This window comes from Heteronotia binoei, chromosome 18, assembly GCF_032191835.1.
Source record: "Heteronotia binoei isolate CCM8104 ecotype False Entrance Well chromosome 18, APGP_CSIRO_Hbin_v1, whole genome shotgun sequence".
NCBI lineage: Eukaryota > Metazoa > Chordata > Lepidosauria > Squamata > Gekkonidae > Heteronotia > Heteronotia binoei.
In genome coordinates, this window is record NC_083240.1 from 9,927,796 (window position 1) to 9,950,445 (window position 22,650).

The 22,650-nt window shown below is 48.9% G+C and overlaps 1 protein-coding gene across 3 annotated transcripts in view; it reads right to left on the reverse strand.

Annotated features, from left to right (window-relative positions):
• The window catches only part of ACAP3 (ArfGAP with coiled-coil, ankyrin repeat and PH domains 3), a 241,085-nt gene that overhangs the window by 120,249 nt on the left and 98,186 nt on the right, over positions 1–22,650 (reverse strand). For all 3 annotated transcript variants that reach the window (XM_060259262.1, XM_060259261.1, XM_060259263.1), the window contains exons 3-4: positions 16,608–16,727; positions 9,257–9,310 (exon numbers count right to left, since the gene is read on the reverse strand). In XM_060259262.1, the coding sequence (XP_060115245.1) occupies positions 9,257–9,310; positions 16,608–16,727 (174 nt within the window). The remainder of the gene's footprint in view (positions 1–9,256; positions 9,311–16,607; positions 16,728–22,650) is intronic.

Sequence of the window (22,650 nt, forward strand, 5' to 3'; positions counted from 1 at the left end):
ACACACACAGCCTCGTCATCCCCCCCCCCCCACGCGGCACCTCCTCTTCCTCCCGTTTTCACCATTTTAAGGCTGGGGAAGGGAAGGAGGCAAGGACAGCGTGGCTCGCCGTTGCTGTGATTTTCCCGCCCATCAGCTGATTGGCGGAAGGTCAGCCTGGGAGGTGCTTTGCGGCCCCTTCCCTAGCCTTAAAATGCTGAAAACGGGGAGGGGGAGGAGGCGGCAAGGCAGCGTGGGGAAGGAGGGAGGAGGAAATGGGGAGAGGAAAACTGGGGGGAAGGAGGCGGCGAGGCTGTGCAGGGGGGTGAAGGAGGGAGGAGGAAATGGGGGAGGGAAATGGGGAAAGGAAGAGGTGGTGAGGCTGCGTGGGGGGGGCGTGAAGGAGGGAAGAGGAAACAGGAGGAGGAAAACGGGAGGAGGTGGTGAGGTTGTGCGGGGGGCGTGGCAAAACTGCGTGGGGAGTGAAGGAGGAAATGTCATGGGGGACAGGAGGCTGAATTGGGTGTCCCCACCCTGCCGGCCCTGGGGCCGTGGTTAGCAGGCCAGCCCTGGGGCCAATCCCCAGGGTCAAAAAGGTTGGGGACCACTGCCCTAGAGGTCTGGAAGTGGCAAAAATTTCTTGTTTCAGTCAGTCACGTGTGTGCATTTTCCCGACTCCCAGGGCTCCCAAGCTCCCAGATGGGGCAGGGGTTCTTCCGCTTTGGGGGTCCTCAACCCGCCTGCCCACAGTGGGCCAGCAGAGGATCCTCTCCCGATGTCACTGGTGCAACGATGTCACTCTTAAGTGTTGTCATCACACTGGTGACGTCATGCACCGGTTGCTCTAGGAGCTTCTGGGAAAGCTCTATGGTTTTCCCAGACGCTCTAGCAATTTGAGAGGAAAACTTTGCCTCCCAAATTGCTAGAGCATCCAGGAAAAACATAGATCTTTTCCAGAAGCTCCTAGAACAGCTGGCGAGTGATATCACCAGTGAGACGATGTCAGTTCCGAGTTACGTCATCATGCCGCACGTGTTACGTGTATGCAAAAAAAACTGGTTCAGGTAGCCGGCTTCAGGTTGACTCAGCCTTCCATCCTTCCGAGGTCGATCAAATGAGGACTCAGCTTGCTGGGGGGAAAGTGTAGATGACTGGGAAAGGCAATGGCAAATCACCCCATAAAAAGTCTGCCGTGAAAACATCGTGAAAGCAACGTCATCCCAGAGTCGGAAACGACTGGTGCTTGCACGGGGGACTACCTTTACTTTTTTAATCATACTAAAGTTTTGCCTCAAGAATGAATAAAATCTTGTAGAAATTGTATTTCTTACAGCTATGGTCTGAGGCCCAGTCTTGAGACTGTACTAATGGCATTCCTGAAACGACTTCCCTGTACTCCCCCCAGTCTTTCAAAGGGGATGACAAAGAGGGTGTTCAGAAGGTACAAGTTGTAGGGAAGGCTCACTGCCCCATTGTGCTCCCCACAACCAGTCTGAATTGGATTTTAATTTGGGACTGTCATGTCTAAATTGAGAGCAAATCTTCCCAGTTCAGGCTGAGAGGGCCCCAATTAAAGTCGAATTAATTACAGGAAACTGGTAGGCAATTAATCTGCTCTGAACAGGCTCATTCTGAATCGAAAACGTGGCTGGTTCTTATATCGCATAAGACCTCTGGCAGATTCAGATTGAAGGTTCATGGAGTCCAGCGTGCTGTTTCACACGGTGGCCAACCAGCTGCCCCTGGACCAGGGCACAGAGGCAAAAATGTTGTCCGGCATTACCTCAGTAACTGGTGTTCCATGTTACTCTGAACATGGAGGAGCTACTGAGCTGCTATGGCTAATAGCCACTGATGTACTTATACGGGAAGGAAGGGAGGGAGGAAGGGAGGGATTATTATTATTGCACTTATTTTACTTATTTATTTACTTCATTTTATTTATTTTATTTTGCATTTTACTTATTTTACTTTACATTTTACTTATTACTTTACTTCATGTATATCCTAGTGGGGACCCAAGATGGCCTACACAATTCTCCTCACCAGAACCACCCTGGGAGGTAAGCTAAGATGAGAGTACCTGACTGGCCTAAGGTCGCCTTGAGAGGACATCCATGGCAGAGCAGGGACTCGAACCTGGCTCTCCCAGATCCTCGTCTGACACTCAGACTACTATAACAGGCTGACTCTCCACTTAGCAAAACACCAGAACATTTAGTGGTTAGGTGTGTGGACTCTTATCTGGGACAACCGGGTTTGATTTCCCACTCTTTCACATGCACTTGCTGATGTGACCTTGGGTCAGCCACGAGTTCTCTCAAGGTTGTTCTGCTCAAGAACAGTGCCATACCTACAGGGTGTCTGTTGTGGGGAGGGAAAGGGAAAGGAAATTTACAAATCCAGTCGTCGTCGTCGTCGTCGTCGTCGTCGTCTTCTTCTTCTTCTTCTTCTTCTTCTTCTTCTTCTTCTTCTTCTTCTTCTTCTTCTTCTTCTTCTTCTTCTTCTTCTTCTTCTTCTTCTTCTTCTTCTTCTTCTCCTTCTCCTTCTCCTTCTCCTTCTCCTTCTCCTTCTCCTTCTCCTTCTCCTTCTCCTTCTCCTCCTCCTCCTCCTCCTCCTCCTCCTCCTCCTCCTCCTCCTCCTCCTCCTCCTCCCAGGAATGAGATACTGGACCAAAACAGTAGCTGTCTCTGCCAGTGAGGGAAATCACTTCCATTGAAAAGAACAATGACCCTTTCTTTCAGCAAACACCACTTCAAGTTGAAATCAGCTACCCGGGGAGCAGATCTGGAACCCCAGCCTGAGGTTTAATGGTCCACAGGAAGCCAACGGGAGCAACTGCACGGACGTAATCCCTAATGCCATCGCATTGCCTCATTACCCCCATGAAGCGGTCTGTAAAGATGTAGGGTATTGATCCGTAACCAGCAGATGCCTTCCATGGCTTTCGCTGGGAACGAATCCCGGGACGATCTGATCATTAAGAACTGTGGAAGCAGAGAGGAATGGCGTGGCAGCTCTTCCCACCAGAGGAAGCCCTTCAACGAGGTCCTTCTGGGCAGTGTAATTTTGTCTCTCGCGGTTGTCCCCACGCTTCTCGTAGCGGAATCTTTCTTCTGAATTTAGACTGGAGTCTCACTTCCCTTTTACATCTAAATAGCACTGTGTTTATAGTTTGGAAGAGTAAGGACTAGCATCCCTGCCCCAGAACATGCTGCCGTGTGTGTTTCTGTTTGAGCGACTGTTTTAAGCACATCTTCTGACTGGAACAGCAACTCATACAGAGAAGCAATGGGCACATCCCTAGCTTACCACAGAACTGTGCCATGGAAATCTGTTTTTTCCAAGAATGGGATAGCTAATAGTAGCTCTCTTTGCTGCTTAGAATCATATTGACGGGAGCTGCGACTCAAACAGAGGGGCGATAGGCAGCGTACTTTGAGGAAGGGTAACTCTATGGCACGGGGATGAACTTACATATGAACTTACTTGCTCACTGCAGTCATCCTTGGAGGCCCTGCTTTCGTTGCCCCCACCCAATCTGAGGCTAGAGTAGTGGTGTGCGTTAGGTTCGGTCGAACTGAATACAACCCCCCGAATACAATCCCGAAAAATTCAGACCATATACAGCCAAATCAGATTCTCTGATCTGATTCAACTGCCGAATGCAGCAGTCTCTAGCCAGGTGGCAACCTCAGCAAGGGGCTTCTCTGATGTGGCTCTAAAACTCTCCCCCCTCCCGAGAGACCTGTCTGTTTTTCTTTCTCTCCATCAGTGTCTTTCATGGGCAGGCGGAGACCTTTTTTGGTTCATTTTCCATACCCTCCTTCTAGCGCTTTGTGTTTTCAACTGATTTTTATATTTTAATTATTTTTATTGTCTAAATGTTTTTATCTCAGTCATCTTGCGGGCCCTGAATGGGTGGAAAGGTGGAATAAAAATGGTTTAAATAAAATAAACATATTTATCTGAATTTCCTGCCCTGGAACAGCCTGATTGGAAAGAGGCTACAGCAGAAAACTATTCCAATACATTGCGGAATGATGCTTTGGAAGTTTAGGACCATCTATTAATTTATTTCCAAGGCAGACTGAAAGGGATGAGGGCATTCATGTTTTAATATTCCTCTACAAGGCAAAGAAATCCCAACACATAAAAATTGCCCTGGATTGTACCACTTCAGACTTTAAGGGGTACGGCAGAGGTCCATCAGTGGCTATTAGCCACAGGGTATTGATGGAACTCTCTGTCTGGGGTAAGTGATGCTCTGTATTCTTGGTGCTTGGGGGGCAGCAGTGGGAGGGCTTCTAGTGTCCTGGCCCCACTAGTGGACCTCCTGATGGCACTTGAGGTTTTTTTGGCCACTGTGTGACCCAGAGTGTTGGACTGGATGGGCCATTGGCCTGATCCAACATGGCTTCTCTTATGTTCTTATGTGACACAGAGTGTTGGACTGGATGGGCCATTGGCCTGATCCAACATGGCTTCTCTTATGTTCTTATGTGACACAGAGTGTTGGACTGGATGGGCCATTGGCCTGATCCAACATGGCTTCTCTTATGTGACACAGAGTATTGGACTGGATGGGCCATTGGCCTGATCCAACATGGCTTCTCTTATGTTCTTCTGTGACACAGAGTGTTGGACTGGATGGGCCATTGGCCTGATCCAACATGGCTTCTCTTATCTTCTTATGTGACACAGAGTGTTGGACTGGATGGGCCATTAGTCTGATCCAACATGGCTTCTCTTATGTTCTTATGTGACACAGAGTATTGGACTGGATGGGCCATTGGCCTGATCCAACATGGCTTCTCTTATGTTCTTATGTGACACAGAGTGTTGGACTGGATGGGCCATTGGCCTGATCCAACATGGCTTCTCTTATGTTCTTATGTGACACAGAGTGTTGGACTGGATGGGCCATTGGCCTGATCCAACATGGCTTCTCTTATGTTCTTATGTGACACAGAGTATTGGACTGGATGGGCCATTGGCCTGATCCAACATGGCTTCTCTTATGTTCTTATGTGACACAGAGTGTTGGACTGGATGGGCCATTGGCCTGATCCAGCATGTCTTCTCTTATGTTCTTATGTGACACAGAATGTTGGACTGGAGGGGCCATTGGCCTGATCCAACATGGCTTCTCTTATGTTCTTATGTGACACAGAGTGTTGGACTGGATGGGCCATGGCCTGATTCAACATGGCTTCTCATGTTCTTATGTTCCATAATGTCAGGGTGAAGACCAAGCTAAAACCTGACGATTATCTCTGAGCATGGAGATTTTAATATGGGGAAAGAATTTGGCCCTACATTTCTTCGCCCATCCTCCCCCACCCCAGCACACAGACATACCCCTAAAGTGGTACAGTCCAGGAGGCTAGGCCACATCTAAGCTATACGTGACCTATTTTCTTTTGTAGCAAAAATTATAGCAGAACACCAGGCAATACATTTTTTGTAATCTTTTTCTCCCCAATGGAGTCTTTCAGTTTGAAACAACACAGCATAGTGCATAAGCATATGGTAGGAGAAACTGGGGGAGAAGAAGGGGGGAGGTAGCTGTGAATTGCAGGCGGTTGGACTAGATGATCCTTGGGGTCCCCTCCGGCTCTGTTTCTGGGTAGCAGTAATTCCTAACTTGTGTGCTAGTGATTTTCTAGTATATTGTGAGAACTATAAAACAACTAAAAGCACAAGTGAGCCCAAAGAAACCAAAGAATTCACATAGGAGGCTGCCCACTGAATCTCTGAATGACTTACTGTTCTGGCCATGCTTTCAGGCTTCACTAGGGACAGGCAGCTATACATCAGAGAGAACAGGATTCTCCAACTTCTCCCCATGCAGCGGTTCAGCACAATTAACCCAAACACAAAGAGGCTGTCTGTTGCATCTCTGAATGCACCAATACTATTCCCTTGTTGCCTTCCAATCCAGTACTACTAAGGAGGTGGATAATTTTACCATTCTCTTTATCAGTCTCATCCGACAGTATCCAACAAGAGTCCAGCAACACCTTAAAAAGTAACATTATTTAAGGAGCCCTCTGGACTCCTGTTTCATTTAGCAGTAGCCAACAAACATGGACACAACACTGGCATTTCCAATCCAGCAGAATTCCCTGCCTCAAAAGGAGACTGCCTGTTGCACCTCTGTATGAACCCCTGCTCTAGGCTCACTTTCTTTGGTCCCCAGGCTGGCAGTTGTATGAGAGACAAAGAAAAGATTGCCAGTGGATAAAAACTGTAGGTTACAAGGGTCCCCCCCTCCTCGCAATCGAAAGGGCAGGTCTTGTCTGACTGAATTTTAAAAACGGCATTCTTTTCAAAATGTTCCATTCATCCATATTCGGCTGGACGCACGCCCGGAGCAGGCACTGGTCACAGCCGCCCGACTCCATCCATCTTTGAACAGGCACAAGTCAAGATATTCACCCACACGGAGAGAAAGGGACAGCACAAGAGATGCTAAAAATAGCTCTCCCTCTTCTCCCCCCACCCCAGCCCCAACACTTGCTGCTGCCCAGCGAAGACATGTTCGAGTCAATCTGCAGACGCTCCTTGGAGACGGATCTTCGTGCTTGAGAGCGCAGGGCTCTTCCCGGGCGCAGCAAGCCCTTGGGACCGAGCGTTCTGAGTCGAAGATTCTGCAGTGTGTAGAGACAGAAACGAGTGCTTTCCCGGCAGCACGGTGGCAGACGCTCCTAAGTTCAGCGTTGGGGCACGACCGCTGCAGGCAAGAGGTCCCAAGTTCAAGTGCCGGTTCCAAGGAGCGAGGGTGAGAAACGTCCCTGTACGTAACCTTGGAGGGTTTGCTTGCATCCACCGATTTAGAGATGCAACGGACAGAATCCTCCGAGATCCCGTTGTTCTGCTGAATTTCTGCACGGGGAGCAGTGGCGCGATCCAATTCCGTCCGACGCAGCATACAAAATACACGTGGCACTGCCTTATACCGTCAAGGTCAGTCTTGTCTACTCAGACTGGCAGCAGCTGTCCAAAGTCTCAGGCAGAGGTCCTTCTCAGCACTTCCTGCCTGGTCCTTTTAACTACAGTGGGCGGGGACTGAACCTGGGAGGGCATCTAAAAGCAACAAATTCACATGGGCCTATTTATGCAGTTATGTGGCTGTCTTATACTGAATCAGACGATTGGTCCATCAAGGTCAGTCTTGTCTCCTCAGTCTGGCAGGGGCTTTCCAGGGTCTCAGGTCAAGGTCTTTCCCATCACTTCCTGCTTGGTCCTTTTAACTGGAGATGCTGGGGATCGAACCTGGGACCTTCTGCATGGCAAGCAGAGGCTCAGAGAGCCAGTTTGGTGTAGTGGTTAAGTGCGTGGACTCTGGGAGAACTGGATTAGATTCCCCACTCCTCCACTTGTACCTGCTGGAATGGCCTTGGGTCAGCCATAGCTCTGGCAGAAGTTGTTCTTGAAAGAGCAGATGCTGTAAGAGCTCTCTCAGCCCCATCCACCTCACAGGGTGTCTGTTGTGGGGGAGGAAGGTTAAGGAGATTGTAAGCTGCTCTGAGACTCTTCGGAGTGGAGGGCGGGATATAAATCCAATATCATCTTCTTCTTCTTTATTGTCTTTATTGTCACCTCCTGCTAGGTCCTTTTAACTGGAGATGCTGGGGATTGAACTTGGGACCTTCTGCATGCCAAGCAGAGGCTCTTCCACTGAGCCAGGGTCTCAGCTCAAGGTCTTTATTGTCATCTCCTGTCTGGTCCTTTTAACTGGAGATGTTGGGGATAGAACCTGGGACCTTCTGCCTGCCAAGCAGAGGCTCTTCCACCGAGGCAGGGTCTCAGCTCAAGGTCTTTCTTGTCATCTCCTACGTGGTCCTTTTAACTGGAGACGCTGGGGATTGAACCTGGGACCTTCTGCCTGCCAAGCAGAGGCTCTGCTGCTGAGCCACGGCCCCTCCTCCCTTTACAGCATTGTCTGACAACTGTGTAGCTCAGAGGAAGGCAACTCCCTACATTCAGGGGAGGCCTTATTTTATGTGAGCTGCCACTGGCAGGGCACGTGTTCTGCCCAGAGAGAGTCCCTGTGTTCCATTTAAATGTGATGGCCAGAACTCCTTTTGGAGTTCAATTGTGCTTGTCACAACCTTGCTTCAGGCTCCACCCCCAAAGTCCCCAGATAGTTCTTGAATTGGACTTGGCAACCCTGTGTGACCAACAGGTAGGCGGAGCTTTTAATACTCAGGCCAGCCGCTCGCAGCTGTTCGAGGACCTTCGCGGCAGATTTAAACTGTTTTAGAATTGCAGATGAAACGAAGGAAGATAAACACAAGGCTGAAAACTGGGCATCCTGATTTTTCCTTGACCTTTGAGGGTGGCAGAGAAGGAAATGTTCTAGCCCTTCTTCCTGGCCATTGATTTTATGTGCCCCTCCAGCATTTCACAACCCGCCTGGGATCTCTTGGGTTTGACTGAAAATGCCAAAGGAGGACGAGAAACGCATCTCGTCAATCCTGAGCTCCCATCGCTGGAAACCAAAATCTCCCCCTTCCCTCATCCCCCCCCCCCCACTTGGAAGCCACAACCGTTCCAAGCCGCCCACTCCCTGTGTCAGGAGGAATCTGGCCGAAGGAGAGATTCCCGGGCTAAGAGATAATTCAGCAGCTTCTGCTGAACAGGCGTAAGAAGGACAAGAGTCCCTTGAGGGGTGGACCAAAGTCGCAGCCGTTTGAAAAGCAAACACTGCTTTCTCGCTCCTCCTCACTAATAATTGCACAAATGATGACTGGAGTCTAAAGTGGTAACGGAAGAAGAAGACTGCAGATTTATACCCCACCCTTCTCTCTGAATCAGAGTCTCAGAGTGGCTTACAATCTCCTTTATCGCCTTCCCCCACAACAGACACCCTGTGAGGTGGCTCAGGCTGAGAGAGCTCTCCCAGAAGTTGCCCTTTCAAGGACAACTCTTGCAAGAGAGCTATGGCTGACCCAAGGCCATTCCAGCAGCTGCAAGTGAAGGAGCGGGGAATCCAACCCGGTTCTCCCAGATGACTCCGCGCACTTAACCACGACACCAAACTATGCAAGCGGATTGCTACAGACGAAGTAACGCACGTGGAATGTATTGTCAAGGCGGAAACTGACTTATAGTGACCCTATAGGGTTTTCAAGGCAAGAGACGGACAGAAATGGTTTGACATTCCGACCTCTAAGTACCTCCCCTGGTAACGGGAGTGTGCAATTTGAAAAATGCTGCATTCTCATACAGCCAAAAGCAGTCTAAAAGCCTTGCGGAAGGAGGTGCTTACCATGTGGTAGTTCACCATCTCCTGCAGGCTGTCTCCAAATTTCTCCAGGCATTCCTGTGGAAGGAGGAGAGGAAAGACACAGTCAGCAAGAAGAAGAAGAAGAAGAAGATATTGGATTTATATCCCGCCCTCCACTCCGAAGAGTCTCAGAGCAGCTCACAATCTCCTTTACCTCCCCCCCCCCCCCGCCACAACAGACACCCTGTGAGGTAGATAAAGATATTGGATTTATATCCCACCCTCCACTCCAAAGAGTCTCAGAGCGGCTCACAATGTCCTTTACCTTTCCCCCCCACCACAACAGACACCCTGTGAGGTAGATGAAGATATTGGATTTATATCCCACCCTCCACTCCAAAGAGTCTCAGAGCGGCTCACAATCTCCTTTACCTTCCCCCCCCCAACAGACACCCTGTGAGGTAGATGAAGATATTGGATTTATATCCCACCCTCCACTCCAAAGAGTCTCAGAGCGGCTCACAATCTCCTTTACCTTCTCCCCCCCCCCCCACAAAAGACACCCTGTGAGGTAGATGAAGATATTAGATTTATATCCCACCCTCCACTCCGAGGAGTCTCAGAGTGGCTCACAATCTCCTTTACCTTCCCCCCCCCCCACAAAAGACACCCTGTGAGGTTGATGAAGATATTGGATTTATATCCTGCCCTCCACTCCGAAGAGTCTCAGAGCGGCTCACAATCTCCTTTACCTTCCTCCCTCACAACAGACACCCTGCGAGGTGGGTGGGGCTGGAGAGGGCTCTCACAGCAGCTGTCCTTTTAAGGACAACCTCTGCCAGAGCTATGGCTGACTCAAGGCCATGCTAGCAGGTGCAAGTGGAGGAGTGGGGAATCAAACCCGGTTCTCCCAGATAAGAGTCTGCACACTTAACCACTACACCAAACCGGCAAGACGAGCAAATGGGAGAGAGAGGCAAAGCTTATACTTTCCAGCTGGGATCCAGGGTAGGGCAGAGCCATTGATGTTCCAATAACAAGTGATGACAGTAGACCGACTGACATGATAGAGATGACATGATAGAGTTTTACGAGATTATGCATGGGATGGAGAAAGCAGAGAAAGAAGTACTTTGCTCCCTTTCTCACAATGCAAGAACTCGTGGGCACTCCATGAAATTGCTGAGCAGTCGGGTTAGAACAGATCAAAGGAAGTCCTTCTTCACCCAAAGGGTGATTCTCACATGGAATTCGCTGCCACGGGAGCTGGTGGCGGCTACAAGCATAGACAGCTTCAAGAGGGGATTGGATAAACATATGGTGTAGAGGTCCATCAGTGGCTATTAAAGCAAATATTCTATCTAGGGCAATAATGCTCTGTATTCTTGGTGCTTGGGGGGCAACAGTGGGAGGGCTTCTGGAGTTCTGGCCCCACTGTTGAACCTCTTGATGGTATCTGGGTTTTGACCCCTGAGTGGCAGAATGCTGGACTGGATGGGCCATTGGCCTGATCTAACATGGCTTCCCTTATGTTCTTACGGCTTCCTAAGACAAGAGTTCACTTTCTGGTACCAATCTTGCCTGTCAAAGAAGGGAACTGCGAAACATGGAAAGTCAACCAATCTCCAGGATAAAAGGGCAGCACCAAGCATACTTAGCAGACAACAGAGTTCAAATCCCTAGCAGGCCATGAAGCTCACTGGTCTGGCCTCTTTCAGGATAGCCTACCTCACAGGGCTGTTGTGAGAACAACCCCAAACACACAGCAGAACTCATCTTCAGTTTTCCCTATCTGCAATTCAAGGATAGTAATATTCTAGGCCAGGGGTGGCCAAATTTGCTTAAAGAAAGGGCCGCATAGAATGAATGTCAGATGTTTGAGGAAGGAAGGAAGGAAGGAAGGAAGGAAGGAAGGAAGGAAGGAAGGAAGGAAGGAAGGAAGGAAGGAAGGAAGGAAGGAAGGAAGGAAGGAAGGAAGGAAGGAAGGAAGGAAGGAAGGAAGGAATTAAAAACTAATAAGTCACCAGGTCCAGATGGCATACATCCAAGAGTTCTGAAAGAACTCAAAGTTGAACTTGTGGATCTCCTGACAAAAATATGTAATCTTTCATTGAAATCTGCCTCCGTTCCTGAGGCCTGGAAGGTAGCAAATGTCACCCCCATCTTTAAAAAGGGTTCCAGAGAAGAGCCGGGAAATTACAGGTCAGTCAGTCTGACTTCAATACTGGAAAAGTTGGTAGAAACCATTATCAAGGACAGAATGAGTAGGCACATTGATGAACACGGGTTATTGAGGAAGACTCAGCATGGGTTCTGCAAGGGAAGATCTTGCCTCACTAACCTGTTACAGTTCTTTGAGGGGGTGAACAAACATGTGGACAAAGGAGACCCGATAGATGTTGTTTACCTTGACTTCCAGAAAGCTTTTGATAAAGTTCCTCATCAAAGGCTCCTTAGTAAGCTCAAGAGTCATAGAGTAAAAGGACAGGTCCTCTTATGGATCAAAAACTGGCTAATTAATAGGAAGCAGAGAGTGAGTATAAATGGGCAGTCTTCGCAGTGGAGGACGGTAAGCAGTGGGGTGCCGCAGGGCTCGGTACTGGGTCCCATGCTCTTTAACTTGTTCATTAATGATTTGGAGTTAGGAGTAAATAGTAAAGTGGCCAAGTTTGCAGATGACACTAAATTGTTCAGGGTGGTGAGAACCAGAGAGGATTGTAAGGCACTCCAAAGGGATCTGTTGAGGCTGGGTGAGTGGGCGTCAACATGGCAGATGCGGTTCAATGTGGCCAAGAGCAAAGTAATGCACATTGGGGCCAAGAATCCCAGCTACAAATACAAGTTGATGGGTTGTGAACTGGCAGAGACTGACCAAGAGAGAGATCTTGGGGTCGTGGTAGATAACTCACTGAAATGTCAAGACAGTGTGCAATTGCAATAAAAAAGGCCAACGCCGTGCTGGGAATTATTAGAAAGGGAATTAAAAACAAATCAGCCAGTATAATAATGCCCCTGTATAAATCGATGGTGCGGTCTCATTTGGAGTACTGTGTGCAATTCTGGTCACCGCACCTCAAAAAGGATATTATAGCATTGGAAAAAGTCCAGAAAAGGGCAACTAGAATGATTAAAGGTTTGGAACACTTTCCCTATGAAGAAAGGTTAAAACGCTTGGGGCTCTTTAGCTTGGAGAAACGTTGACTGCGGGGTGACAAGATTATGCATGGGATGGAGAAAGAAGTCCTTTTCTCCCTTTCTTACAACAGAAGAACTCGTGGGCAGTCAATGAAATTGCTGAGCAGTCAGGTTAAAACGGATAAAAGGAAGTACTTCGTCACCCAAACGGTAATTAACATGTGGAATTCACTGCCACAGGAGGTGGTGGCGGTTACAAGCATAGCCAGCTTCAAGAGGGGATTGGATAAAAATATGGAGCAGAGGTCCATCAGTGGCTATTAGCCACAGTGTGTGTGTGTGTGTGTGTGTGTTGGCCACTGTGTGATACAGAATGTTGGACTGGATGGGCCATTGGCCTGATCCAACATGGCTTCTCATGTTCTTATGAAGGAAGGAAGGAAACCTTAGACTTATACCTCACTCTTCTCTCTGAATCAGAGTCTCAGAGTGGCTTACAATCTCTTTTATCTTCTTCCCCCACAACAGACACCCTTTGAGGTAGGTGGGGCTGAGAGAGCTCTCCCAGAAGCTGCCCTTTCAAGGACAACCTCTGCGATAGCTATGGCCAACCCAAGGCCATTCCAGCAGCTGCAAGTGGAGGAGTGGGGAATCAAATCTGGTTCTCCCAGATAAGAGACCACACACTTAGCCTCTAGAACATAAGAACATAAGAGAAGCCATGTTAGATCAGGCCAATGGCCCATCCAGTCCAACACTCTACACCAAACTGGGCACATAGAATAAATGTCAGATGTTTGAGGGAGGGAGGGCGGAAGCAGATGGGGGAGGGAGAGTGAGGTGGAACTTTAAATGCATTTCCAAGTCTCCGGCTGGCTTGGAGAAGTGATTTAAAAAGAGAACCCCAAGATGAGGCATTGGAGGCTTTGAGAGGCACACAATATGTGTAAAAGAGCCACACGTGGTTCCCAAGCCGCAGCTTGGACACCTGCGTTGTAGGTCTACATTACAGGGTTGGCGTAAAGCGACTGCACTGATGTGCACGCCCGGGACACTTGAAAGAGCTATGAAGATGCGAGGGGTTAATATGAAAAGATGCTAAGCCCCTTTTGCATGCGCCTTCCGTGAACAGAGGGGATTACAGCCCGTTCCAAAGAAAGCATGACGCTTCGGTGCCTCAGCGTACAGGGACCTCTTTCGATGCGCTGCTCTGAAATCCACCACTCCCCCTCCTCAAACTCATCGTCCCAATGCTGCCGCTTCTTCCTCCCGCCTCCCCTCCCGCTTCGAGAGTTTATCCTCCCTTCCCAAATAAACGGATGCTCGCTGACCTACTTCAGACGCATCGTCTCTGCTTTCTGGCTTTTCAGAAACGACATGATTCCTCGAGGCATCCGGCTCCTCGGATATTTTTAGCTAGCCAGGGATCCTCGCTCTGCGCTTAGCAAGAGTTACCAGATCCGGGCTGGTTTTTTTTTAAAAAAAGAAACAACAGCCGCAATGGCAAGAAAAGGAGGGATTTGTGGGGGAAACGTGCACGCCATTTTGATGCAGCGGGCAGGATCGTTTGCATTTGTACGACCGGTTCAGTGCCTTTACGTATACCTTTCGTCTGGATAACGGAATTGTAAAAAAAGGTAAAGGTAGTCCCCCCTGTGCAAGCACCAGTCATTTCCAATTCTGGGGTGACTTCGCATCACGACGTAGACTTTTTACGGGTTGGCTTGCCATTGCCTTCCCCAGTCATCTACACTTTCCCTCCAGCAAGCTGGGGACTCCTTTGACCGGCCTCGGAAGGATGAGTGAACCTTGAGCCAGCTACCTGAACCCAGCTTCCGGCGTGTTCGAACTCAGGTTGTGAGCAGAGAGCTTGGACTGCAGTACTGCAGCTTCACCACTCTGCGCCACAGGGCCGCTAACAAAACGGTAGGGGTATATATTAATTTAGTTGGTATTGGGGGATGCAACTTAGGGCGACCCCAACTTAGGGGTTTTCGAGGCAAGAGTGATTCAGAGGCGGTTCGCTATTGCCTACCTCTGCGTACCGACCCTGAACTCCCTTGGTGGTCTCCCAACCAAATACTAACTGGGGCTGACCCTGCTTAGCTTCCGAGGCTGATGAGATCGGGTTCGCCTGGGCCCTCGAGGGTGACATTCAGAGGTGGTTTGCCATTGCCTGCCTCTCCATAGCGCCCTTCCTTGGTTGTTTCCAGGGGTGGGATTCTCGCAGGATTCCCTTTGCATATTAGGCCACACACTCCCTGATGTAGCCAATCCTCCAAGAGCTTACCAAAAAAGAGCCTTGTAAGCTCTTGGAGGATTGGCTACCTCAGGGGGTGTGGCCTGATATGCAAAGGAGCCCCTGCTAGAATTCCAAGCTCTTGGAGGATTGGCTACCTCGGGGTGTGTGGCCTAATATGCAAAGGAGCTCCTGGTAGAATTCCACCCCTGGTTGTTTCCCATCCCAGTACTAACGAGGGCTGATCCTGCTCAGCTTCTGAGATCCACCGAAATCAGGCTAGCCTGGGACAGCCAGGTCAGAGTTTAACAAAGCTATCAGCCTGATACCATTAAAAATTTTTAATGAGGAGGTTTCAAGCATTTTCTGCGCCCTTTGATCATCACTTCACCACCTCAAAATCTTTGATCCATCCCAGGGGTGGCCAAACTTGCTTAACGTAAGAGCCACGTAAAATAAACATCAGATGTTTGAGAGCCTCGAGACATGGACGTCAGAGGTTTGAGAGCCACAAGGGAGGGCGGCGGGGAGGGAGGACTGTATTGTACAATAGGCTAAGAATATAGGGTGTAGTATTACGCGAGATGAATTGGGAAATCCTTTGGAAATCCAATATTAAATTAACCAAATCAGTATTTTTTAAGGAAAATGTGTCTAAGATGTTTTACAGATGGCAACGCAACCCCTCAAAAGCTTTCTAAAATATATTCTAATATGACTAACAAATGCTGGAAATGTACAAAACAGGTGGGATGGTTTTATCGTATGTGGTGGACTTGTGAGAAGGCGAAAGACTATTGGAAGATGTTACACGAACTACTGCAGAAAATGTTGAAGATGCAGATTCCTCTTAAACCAGAACTGTTTTTGCTGAATATGTATCCTAGTGATTATACGAAAGAGGCAAGACATTTAATGGCACATATTAATACTGCAGCTAGGATTTTGTTTGCTCAGAAATGGAAGCTCCAAGATCTACCCATGAAACAGGAACTGATCGGGAAAATACTGGAAGCAGCAGAGGTGGACTATTTCTCGCTATTGTTTGCCGGGAAATCCAAGGAAGAAGCAAGAGAATACTGGGAGAAGTTATATGTAAGGCTAGACACTTAAACTGCTGTGGTGTGAACTATGGTTAATATTCTTCAATTTATATGGTTGAAATACAAGCTAAATGGATAACCTAAATGGGCACTTACAATATAATTCTATATACGACTATGTTGAGAGGCTAAACGTGGAACAGTACGATGAAGTTTTCTTTTATTTGAATTCTACAGCGACCTGCAGAATGTATTCTATTTTTCTTGACAGATGTAGTATTACTTTTCTATTTCCCTTTTCCCTCTTTTTTTCTTGCAAATAACAATTTCATACAAGGAAGGAAGGAAGGAAGGAAGGAAGGAAGGAAGGAAGGAAGGAAAATAGATGAGGGGCAGGAGGTGGAGATGTAAAGAAAGCAACTTTAAATGCATTCTCCAAACTGCCAGCTGGCTTGGCAGAGTGTTTTAAAGAGACAAATGCCTTCTCCAAGCCAGCCAATGGGGCAGTAGGGGCTTCGAAAGCCACACAACATGTATGAAAGAGCCACATGCGGCTCTCAAGCCACAGTTTGCCCACCCCCCCCCCCCCATCAATACTACGACTACTTATTTTTATATCCAGGGCAGATTCCCAATTTCACTTCCCTTCCAATGCTAAACCCTTCCCCAACTCAGAGCTGAGTGAAAGACAAGAACAGCTGTGACATTCCAAGCATGTCGTACTAGGGCCAGGTTTGAAAGCCTGCTCTGTCAGGGAAGTTTATGGGCTGACCTTGGGCCGGTCACGCCCTCTGTCTCGACCTAACCTACCTCACAGGGTTGCTGTGAGGAGAAACTGGAGGAGCAGAGAACAAGGGAAGTTGCTTTGAGTCCCCCTTGAGAGAAAAGCGGGCTATAAACGAAGTCAATGAAATAAACTCTGCACGTGTTCAAGAGAACTTGTCATTCCAGCACCCTGAGCCCCGCCCAGGCTTACCGAGATCATTTCGTCTTTCTTGCATTGCTGGGAAAGGTCCCGGACTCCGCCGACAAAGTGCTTGTTGGTGACGATGTAGGCCTTGCCGGCGTCTATCATATTGCTGCATAGCTTCACCAGCTGAGGAAGAAGAGAGGAGAGGAATCAGAATTGGGAATGTTGATAGCCTGCACACAGCCCAAATCAAGGCAGTTCAGTTCCTGCCGTTCTTTAGCCCGCCTACTCGAGGTGCCATAAGAACATAAGAGAAGCCAGCCATGTTGGATCAGGCCCATCCAGTCCAACACTCTGTGTCCCACAGTGGCCCAAACTCAGGTGACATCTGGAGGTCCACCGGCAGGGCCAGAACACCAGAAGCCTTCCCACAGTTGCCTTCCAAGCACAGAGAATACCGAGCATCACTGCCTCAGACATAAGAATATAGAAGAAGTCATGTTGGATCAGGCCAATGCCCCATCCAGTCCAGTGCTCTGTGTCAGGTGGGGGCAGGGGATCCCCCAGTTTGGAGGCCCTCCCCCTTCTTCAGGGTCATCAGAAAGTTGGGGGAAGGGAAATGTCTGCTCGGCACTCCATTATTCCCTATGGAATTCCCATAGGGTATAACAAAGAATTGATCCACGGGTATCTGGGGCTCGGGGGAGGGGGTTGAAGTAGAGGCACCAAATTTCCAGTATAGCATCCAGTGCCTCTCCTCAAAACGCCCTCCAAATTTCAAAAGGATTGGACCAGGGGGTCCAATTCTATGAGCCTCCAAAGAAGGTGCCCCTATCCTTCATTATTTGCAAAAGGAGGGAAGGCATTTAAAAGGTGTGCGGTCCCTTTAAATGTGATGGCCAGAACTCCCTTTGGAGTTCAATTATGCTTGTCACAACCTTGCTTCTGGCTCCACCCTCAAATGTCTCCTGGCTCCACCCCCAAGTCCAAAGATATTTCTTGAATTGGACTTGGCAACCCTAGAACTGAACTTTGTCGCTCGGAAATCTGCTGCAATTCCAGAAGATCTCCAGGCCTTCCCTGGAAGTTAGCAACCTTATGCCCCAAAGACTGAAAGGGGATTTACATAAGAACATAAGAGAAGCCATGTTGGATCAGGCCAATGGCCCATTCAGTCCAACACTCGTCACACAGCGGCCAAAAAAACAAAAAAACAAAAACCAAGGGCCATCAAGAGGTCCACCAGTGGGGCTAGAAGCCCTTACACTGTGCCCCCCCCCCAAAGCACAAGAACACAGAGCATCACTTCCCCAGACAGAGTTCCAACAATACGCTGTGGCTAATAGCTACTGATGGACCTCTACTCCATATGCTTATCCAATCCCCTCTTGAAGCTGTCTATGCTTTTAGCTGCCGCCACCTCCTGTGGCAGTGAATTCCATGTGTTAATCACCCTTTGGGTGAAGAAGGACTTCCTTTTATCCGCTCTAACCCAGCTGCTCAGCCATTTCATTGAATGCCCACGAGTTCTTGTATTGTGAGAAAGGGAGAAAAGCGCTTCTTTCTCTTGCCAGCATCCAAGCTTGCACAGCCCTGAGGCAAAGCCGGGAACAGACTAGGCCTCTGAACGCAGCTTTCTGCCTCCTGTGCTCTCCTCGCTCCCGTCATCTGGCAGGGTGAGCGGGGATGCTGGCAAGCCGATGTGTGCTGTTGCGCGTCCAATTCCAGATGCAGCTCCCGGTCACATCTGGCACCCAGATGGACACCAGTGAGGTTTGGAGCGAGCCTCTGGAAGGGGAAAGGAAGCGCCTTCTGCGACGTGGCAGTTTCTCCCTCACACACAAAAATTCACCGCTCTCCTTGTACATGAACAAGCAGAGGGGATTCGCTTGCAGAAAGGGAATGGGGGTGGCCTGTGTTAAAACACAAAGCCCCCATTTTCAAAATTATTATCAAAATTGTAGTTAGGGTTGCCTGGTCCTATTCAAGAATTATCTGGGGACTTTGGGGGTGGAGCCAGGAGCAAGGTGGTGACCAGCATAAACGAACTCCAAAGAGAGTTCTGGCCTCACATTTTAAGGGACTGTGCTCCTTTTAAATGCCTTCCCTCCACTGGAAATAATGAAGGATAGGGGCACCTTCTTTGGGGGCTCATAGCATTGGACCCCCTGGTCCAATCTTTTTGAAACTTGGTGGGTGCTTTGAGGAGAGGCACAGGATGCTATGCTGTAAATTTGGTGCCTCAATAAAACAGCCCCCCCCCCCTGAGCCCCAGATATGCACAGATCAATTCTCCATTATGCCCTATGAGAATCGGTCTCCACAGGGAATAATGGAGTGCCCAGCAGACATTTCCCTCCCCCCCCTCCAGCTTTCTGATGATTCTGAAGTGGGGGGAGGGCCTCCAAACCGGGGGATCCCCTGTCTTCAATTGGGGATTGGCAACCCCAATCATAGTAGATCGTAGGCAATATCCACTTCTACCAACTGAAGCAGCAACACAAGGGTCAAATGGACGGAGGGGCAGGGTTACCAGATCTGGGTTGGGAAATTCCTGGAGACTCGGGTGTGGAGCCCACAAAGGATTGGCTTTGGCAAGGGGAGAGACCTCAGTGAGGTACTACGCCAGAGTCCACCCTCCAAAGCAGCCCTTTTCTCCCAGGAAACTGATCTGGGTCCCCTGGAGATGAGTTGTAATTCCGGAAAATCTCCAGGCCCCACTAAGGGTTGCCAAATCCGACTATCTGGAGACTTTGGGGGTGGAGCCAGGAGGAAGGGTGTGGCAAGCACAATTGAATTCCACAGGGAGTTCTGGCCATCACATTTCAAGGGACCACGCTCCTTTTAAATGCCTTCCCTCCATTTGGAAGAATGAAAGCTAGGGGCACCTTCTTTGGGGGCTCATAGAATTGGACCCCCTGGCCCAATCTTTTCGAAACTTGGGGAGAAGTTTGAGGAAAGCCACCAGATGCTATGCTGAAAATATGGTGCCTCTACCTCAAAACACAGCTGCCCAGAGCCCCAGTTACCTGTGGATCAATTCTCCATTATACCCTATGGAATGGTTCTCCATAAGGAATAATAGCGTGCACAGCAGACATTTCCCTCCTCCCCCCACTTTCTAATGACCCTAAAGCGGGGGGAGGGCCTCCAAACCGGGGGATCCTGGGGATTGGCAGTCCAAGGCCCCACCTGGAGGTTGACAACTTGAGCTTGTGGGCTTTCCAGGGCACTGTCAGAAGTCAGACGATGCCCTCGTACGGCTCGCTGATCTGATCCTGCAGGGCTCTCCCTTGGTCCTCCTGGAAGACTAAGTTCAGCCTCAGGGAGCGTTAAAAGGTATGCACGAACGCGCAGCTGGGGATGTGATCTTTGGCACCCGTACGGCCTGGAAAGAGCTGCCGGTGGGTCCTGCAGCCGCTGAAAGCCAAATCCAGCCTTCCAGCCTCGACAGCAAGCAGAAAAGGAAAGCCATCGCAGGCCTGGAATTTGCTGTCAAGAGCAGCCTGTTACGCGACGGCAGAGAACTAGCAGCAGCACTGAACTCCGAACCAAAATGCTGATTAATCTGCGTATCTCTTACTCTGGCCGGTAGCAGCTCTGCGGGATCTCGGACTGAGAAAACCCTTTTCCCTTTCCTGCTACCAGGGCTCTTTTTAGGGTTGCCAAGTCCAATTCAAGAAATCTCTGGGGACTTTGGGGGTGGAGCTAGGAGACTTTGGAGGTGGAGCCAGGAGCAAGGTTGTGACAAGCATAATTGAACTCCAAAGGGAGTTCTGGCCATCACATTTAAAGGGACCGCACACCTTTTAAATGCCTTCCCTCCACTGGAAATAATGAAGGATAGGGGCACCTTCTTTGTGGGCTCATAGAACTGGACACCCTGGTCCAATCTTTTTGAAACTTGGAGGGCATTTTGGGGTGAGACACTGGATGCTCTGCAGAAAACATGATGCCTCAACCTCAATAAACAGCCCCCCTGAGCCCCAGATACCCGCGGATCAATTCTCCATTATTTTCTATGGGAATAAGTCTCCATAGGTAATACTTGAGTGCCTAGCAGACATTCCCCACCCCCTACCCCGCTTTCTGATGACCCTAAAGTGGGAGGAGGTCTCCAAACCGGGGGATTCCCTGCCCCCACCTGGTGATTGGCAACCCCAGTTCTTTTAAGCCTTCTTAACTGGACCCATATGTTCCAGCGAGGCAGCTCTGATGGCCAAAGCCACCTCTCCTCCCCCTGGGCAGCTCTACCATTTCCATTTCTGCCCAGCTGCGGAGACGTAAATGTTAGACTCCTAAACCCATTTTAAAAAACGATTTATAGCGCCACAAGTATGAAAGAAAAGAAAGCAAGAAATAAGTGGAGTGTTTAATTAACACAACATTGAGGGCGTCTTTAAAACACGCATCGTGGCCTTTGGCTGTGCACAATAAAGCTGGAACTCACATCTGGAGAATTATGAAAAGTCAGTGTTGTTTTGTTTATTTTAACTCCTTTTCTGGTGCTCCTCCCTGCCCTTCCTGTCAGGAGTTCGGTGTGCTTATGTGGTCCCTCTGCGCACAAACACACACACACACAAATGACGTTCGTGACAACCTTGTGAAGTTGACTAGGCTGAGAGAGAAAGAGAGAGGAATTGTGCGTGCGTGCGTGTGTGTGTGTTAGAGTTGCCCAGTCCCATTCAAGAAGTATCTGGGGACTTTGGAGGTGGAGCCAGGAGACATTGGGGATAGAGCCAAAAGCAAGGGTTTGACAAGCATCACTGAACTCCAAAGGAAGTTCCGGCTGTCACTTTTAAAAGGACCACACACCTTTTAAATGCTCTCCCTCCATTGGAAATGATGAAGGATAGGGATGCCTTCTTTTGGGGCTCATAGAATTGGACCCCCTGGTACAATCTTTTTTAAACTTGGAGGGTGTTTTGAGGAGAGGTGCCAGATACTATGCTGAAAATTTGGTGCCTCTATCTCAGAAAACAGGCCCCTTCAAGCCCCAGATACCCACAGATCAATTCTCCATTATACCTTATGGGAATAGTTCTCCATAAGGAATAATGGAGTGTCCAGCAGACATTCCCCCCCCCTCGCTTTCTGATGCTCTCATCGAGTCTACCCTCCAAAGCGGGGGGAGGGCCTCCAAACTGGGGGATCCCCTGCCCTCAACTGGGGATTGAAACTAAGCAAAAACTGTGAAATAATTAATGAAAAAACTCAGTACACAACTCAATCATCTTATTACAAAATTTTCAAGATGCTCTTTCAGTCATGCCAAATTTCAGGCTTCCAATATTCACACGCGAACTTTCCGAATGTGAAGTTGAAGTGGGTATACAACAAGCCTCATCTTGAAAATACAGAAACTTTTTCCTGTGGAACTATATCTGGGGCACCGCCAGCACTTTAATCCAGCCTGCTGGAACGAGCGAAGCATTGTGAGTTTTTAAGAAGCTGGAAATTGATGTCATTAAAAGGACTTGAATAAATGAAGTAACTGAAATTTTGATAGAATTGTTAATTGTCACTGGATTGTAATTAGGATGAATTTTTGATATTATCATTTCTTGTGTTATATATCTTTAAGTAAGTGCCATTTAGGTAATAAGTTTTTGTCTTTAAAATTTTGTAACAAGATTATGGAGTTGTGTACTGAGCTTTTTCGTTAATTATTTCACAGGTTTTTGCTTAGTTTCAGTCTTTCATTGCGATACTCTAGGCGTTCTGATCAGCCCAACTGGGGATTGCAACCCTAATGTGGGTGGGTGAGTGTAGGCTTCCCAAATCCCCCGCCTTGCCTGGTTACCCCCGATTTGGAGCCTTCTTCCCCTGCTAGCCAAAAATCTGGAAAGCGGGGGGGGGGGGGAATGGCGGCCCTTCCCACCCAGCCCCGACCTCAGCAGCTTTTCCTTGTCCCACCCTTCCCACCCAGCCCCCATCGCAGCAGCCTTTCTTCAGTTTTCCCAGGCTGCTTCTGGTCCCAATCAGCTGGCTGGCGGGGGAGGGGGGGAGAGAGGGAGCCCCGCCCGCAAAGGACCATGTGCCTTTGCACCTCCAGAGGCTTGACTTGAAAGGCTTCCATTTAGGATGGTGTGTCTGTGTGTGTTTCTGT